The sequence below is a fragment of the Cricetulus griseus genome, chromosome 2 (genome assembly GCF_003668045.3).
Source record: "Cricetulus griseus strain 17A/GY chromosome 2, alternate assembly CriGri-PICRH-1.0, whole genome shotgun sequence".
NCBI lineage: Eukaryota > Metazoa > Chordata > Mammalia > Rodentia > Cricetidae > Cricetulus > Cricetulus griseus.
In genome coordinates this window covers 369276588-369281526 of record NC_048595.1, presented here as the reverse complement: position 1 = coordinate 369281526, position 4939 = coordinate 369276588, and the positions used below count along the sequence as shown (strand labels likewise).

Genomic DNA, 4939 nt, shown 5'->3' with positions numbered 1-4939 from the left:
GGAACTCCTTCTCCTCCCATCTTTCAACTTAATGCTTACTCTTTTCTCTTGTAAAATGCGTCTCTAGCACACATTCTAGCACCCTTTCATCCAGACTCCCTGTTTTACTATCCTTATCGTTTCTTTAATACTTATACATTAAAGTGTCTATAATCTCGGACTTTTTAAAAAATTCTTTTTACATCATGTTTCTAACATTAAAAACTGGTGTGTAAGTAAATATATTAGAAAACAACATTATTTCTTTTTGTAGGCACATTTAATTGAGGTGTAATATATATCTTAATTCATAAGTATTAATAACTTCTGAATTTGATGTTTTTTCCTCTTTCATCTATATATAAGGCTATTAAAAACTCAATTGTGCTTCCTAGTAACCACATAAGTAGAAATTTTTTAAATAAAACAAAATTTAAATAATTTACTTGCTGTTATCAGACTTGGAAGACACAAAATAGCTGCAAGTCAGATTCTCATTATCCATTCTCAATAAACCAAATTAAAAATTGAAAGCATTAAAAAAATGAGATTCATTCAATGTGGTCATGTTGGGAATGGGCAGAGAGATCCATGAAATGCTCCCAAGTCAGTGTTCAGAATCCTGAAGTGAGATCAAAATTTTCATAAAGGGCCAAAGATATGCACATTTAAGCAGTCCAGGTTAACATGTAGCCCCATCCACCACTGACTCATTATCTGGGCTTCAATCTTGTCCTATTAGATGGTTTGACAAGCTGTTATAACTATGTGAAATCTCTATCAGGAATACAAGTTGCCTCTCAGGCTGGCACAATTTCTTTCAAAGCATGACATTTCCAGGGAGATTCCTATTTCTTGGGGTTCATTGTTCAATAGTCTAGTCTGATAGTCAAAATAAGAAACACTAGTGTGTCTGTATAATATATTTATTTCTCCAGGATGGTGGTTATATTATCACATAAGTAGAAACTATTAGAAAATCCTGTAAGTAACTTATTAATTTATTTGTTATCAAGGACCATTTGTTGAGTGGAGATCATATTACCGCACTCTATGTTAGGTAATTATTCAATTAACAATTGCTCATCTGTTATCCTAGGATAAATGAAAACTTGATTTGATTTCTATAAAAATATAAATATCTACATGAAATATAAAATTATTTCATATTTTCCTTTGATAACATTTTATTGTGAAAAGTTTCAAACTTACAGAATAGTTACAAAAAGAACAAGTAACACTAATTTATCTCATATGTGAATTGCTCCTTAGTGTACATTTTCCTGGGAAGTTTTGTTATTTCCAATATTTATTGTCTATTAACTCAAAATCTATATATTATCTATATCTATCTGTTTATTTCTATATATCTATACAGATATAAAAATATATCTCTATATATTTATCTATGTATTCATCATCTATCTGTGTGTCTACCTTTCTAATCTACTATCCATCTACAAGTCATCTATAACATTTTCTGTACCATTGGGCCATTGACTGGACATGCAAGTATTTTCCTTCCACTGAATTTCTTGATGTTTATAAGAACAATACAATCATTTATGTAAACTCTGTACAGTTCAAATGTTAACCAACTTAAAATGGGCAAAATTTCAGTGTGTATTCAATTTTTTTTCCAATTCTCTGAACAGTTTGTGCTATGTTTTCAATTGTGTGATCATCTGGACACCAGCTTACAAAATGTATTTACCCAATTCCTGAATTTTAATTGTTGTAATAACTGACATGTTTGTAGAGTACAGACAAACTGTTTTGTGTTCATTTAAATTTTTCTCATGTTTATTCATAACAAGAATTCAGTTGTGTATTCTGGGCAGTAGTGACACTTAAGTGGCATGATGTTTCAAAGTGTCACATCAGCAGCTAGACAGTACTGGTTTTGTGTCATCACGAATATGCTAACAGTATGTGGTTATGGAGGCATCGACAAGATTTATGTACTGTAAAGTTTACTTTGTGATTAACAAGTAATTTATAAAGGGATAATTTAGAAAATGTAAAAAATAATACTATTTCTTAGCAAATATATCAACTACTTTTGCAGGTTATGTAACAATCATTCCTTTTATACTTAGGCTTCTAGCAAATGAGATACATTTATCTTATCTTACTGATTTTTCTTTTTGTTTCATAGCATACACATTTGATGATACTTTATATTCTTCAGTCGACAACTATAATTATTCTCCTTAACACTCAAGCTTTCTTAGAAATGAAGATAAAACAAGAGAATGTAAATTAGGATGGAAAAAATCAATGCAAGTTCTGAAGGGTACTTCATTCTTCTGGGATTTTCTAAGTGGCCTCACTTGGAGGTAGTTCTCTTTGTGGTGATCTTGATATTCTACTTGTTAACACTGACAGGAAACCTTTTCATTATCATCCTGGCACACTTAGACTCCCACCTACACACACCCATGTACTTCTTCCTGTCAAATCTCTCAGCCCTGGATATCTGCTACACCACTAGTTCTGTCCCTCAGCTTCTATTCAACCTCTGGGGTCCAGAGAAGACAATATCTTATGCTGGTTGCATGTTCCAACTCTATTTTGTCCTTGCTTTGGGTACCACAGAGTGTGTTCTTTTGGTGGTCATGTCCTATGACCGATATGCAGCTGTGTGCAAACCCTTGCATTATTCTGTCCTCATGAATCCTCGTTTGTGTCACATATTAGCAGCAACCTCCTGGGTATGTGGCTTTATGGATTCAGCACTTCACTCTCTGTTCACTTTCTGGGTACCTCTGTGTGGACATCACCAAGTAGATCACTTCTTTTGTGAAGTCCCAGCACTGCTTCAGTTATCCTGTGTTGATACACGAGCTAATGAGATGACTCTACTGGTTGCAAGCTCTATTTTTGTTCTCATCCCACTCATTCTCATTGTCACTTCCTATGGTGCTATTGCTCATGCTGTCCTAAGGATGCACTCAAAGACAGGATTTCAGAAAGCATTTGGTACATGTGGAGCCCATCTTATGGTTGTATGTCTCTTTTTCATTCCAGCCATGTGCATTTATCTTCAGCCTCCAACAGAAAATTCTCAAGATCAAGCCAAGTTCATTGCCCTCTTCTATACTGTTGTCACACCTAGTCTGAACCCTCTCATTTATACTCTAAGAAACAAAGATGTCAGAGGGGCAGTGAGGAGGCTAATGGGTCAGTAGTATCTTGAGTACCATGATATTAGCAGTGTGATGGTACATCTCCCAAGGCTCTCCAGTCCATCCATTGTCCAATCACCTTTTCACTCAAGCAGTGAGACTTGTTTATATGCTCTTACAGACTCATACAGTATTACAGTAGATATAAACTTTATCTTCCTAAGAAAACTTTTGTTGAACACAGTCTTGTTAACAATCAAATTTAAAAAGCAGCAGTTTTGTCCTCAGATTATAACTGTAATGAATACAAATATATTTAGTTTGATATGTAGTTTTCTGTATTTTTTGAGGAAAGATCTGTTTTTAATTCCTAATGACTTAAGACATTATAAAGTCTTTATATTTTTAATATTTTACTTTCTATAAAGAACATTTTTAGTGTTGTGCCTTTTGTTTAAGGCACAATTATATGGCTGGTACATTTTCCCCTTTACATACAAATGTCAAAAGGAATTTTGTTTCACATTTTTATATTATAGTATGAGAATTAATACAAATCCATGAATTATAATAAGCATAACTCAAGTACATGCAGCTTTACTCTTACATATTATTTTCTGGGATGCAATGTGAAGCACTATTACAGAATGTTGATCATTGCACTACTGTCAACACATTACTTTCTAAAGATTATTTTCTTCAATTTCAAAATGTATTTTCCTTCTCTTTTTGCTTTGTAAAATATGTAGGCCTTGCCGGGCATTGGTGGCACACACCTTTAATCCCAGCACTCAGGAGGCAGAGGCAGGTGGATCTCTGTGAGTTTGAGGCCAGCCTGGTCTCCAGAGTGAGTGCCAGGATAGGCTTCAAAAACTACATAGAGAAACCCTGTCTCAAAAACAAAAACAAAAACAAATATGTAGGCCTTTTTATTTGAATAGATTTTTTTCTTTGAGATATTACATAATTATAACATATATGTTATTGAATATCAGGCACATTTGTACAATACTCTCCTTAAACATATAATCTTCTTGTAACCTAAAACAGTAATTAAAACTCTCTTAAAGATGAACACATAATTGATTTGTACTTTTCAAACCAGTGACATGAATAGCATGCTATTTTTTATAATTATAAATTATTCACTTGGTAACTAAAAAGATTAAAGGAAAGATTACGAGTGTGTTGTCTATGTACAAACTGTCTTTCAGTGTCAAAATTGGGGAATAGAAAGCTGGTACTGGGGGGGGTCCATTGTTAATATTAAACTCAGAATCTCTGTTGTATCTGACTGAATAATCTAGAGCTACTTACTGAATTAGCATATGCCCAACATACCTGAGATAACTCTCAGAAAAAAACCTGACTGATAAAGTTTGAAATCAACCTTTTCCTAGGAAAGAACAGACCTTCTGTTCAGAGAGATACCAACTTCTTTAGTCTGTGTGGTAGTTTGAATAACAATGGCCCTGAAAGGCTCATATATTTGAATGCTTGGTCATCATGGCATGGCACTGCTTAAGAAGGCTTAGGGGATATGGGTTTGTTTGAGTAGGTGTGATCTTGTTGGAGGAAGCTCACTAGAGGTGAGCTTTGAGGTTTCAAAAGCCCAAGACAAGCTCAATGGCTTTCTCCTCCTTCTGCTTGCAGAGCTGGATGTGAAACTCTTAGCTCCTCCAACACCATGTCTGCCCAAGTGCTACATACTCCCTACTGTGATGAAATGAACTAAACTGTACACAATCCCCAATTAAATGCTTTCTTTTTATGAGCTGTCATGGTCATGATGTTTCATTAAAGTAGTAGAAACCATAACTAAGACATGTTGG

At 34.2% G+C, this 4939-nt stretch overlaps 1 protein-coding gene across 1 annotated transcript; it reads left to right on the top strand.

The window, feature by feature from the left end:
- The first annotated feature begins 2246 nt into the window (after positions 1-2246).
- LOC100774942 (olfactory receptor 2J3) lies at positions 2247-3170 on the top strand. Its single transcript, XM_027400012.1, has one exon. The coding sequence runs from the start codon at positions 2247-2249 to the stop codon at positions 3168-3170; it is 924 nt and encodes a 307-aa protein (XP_027255813.1).
- The last annotated feature ends 1769 nt before the right edge of the window (positions 3171-4939 follow it).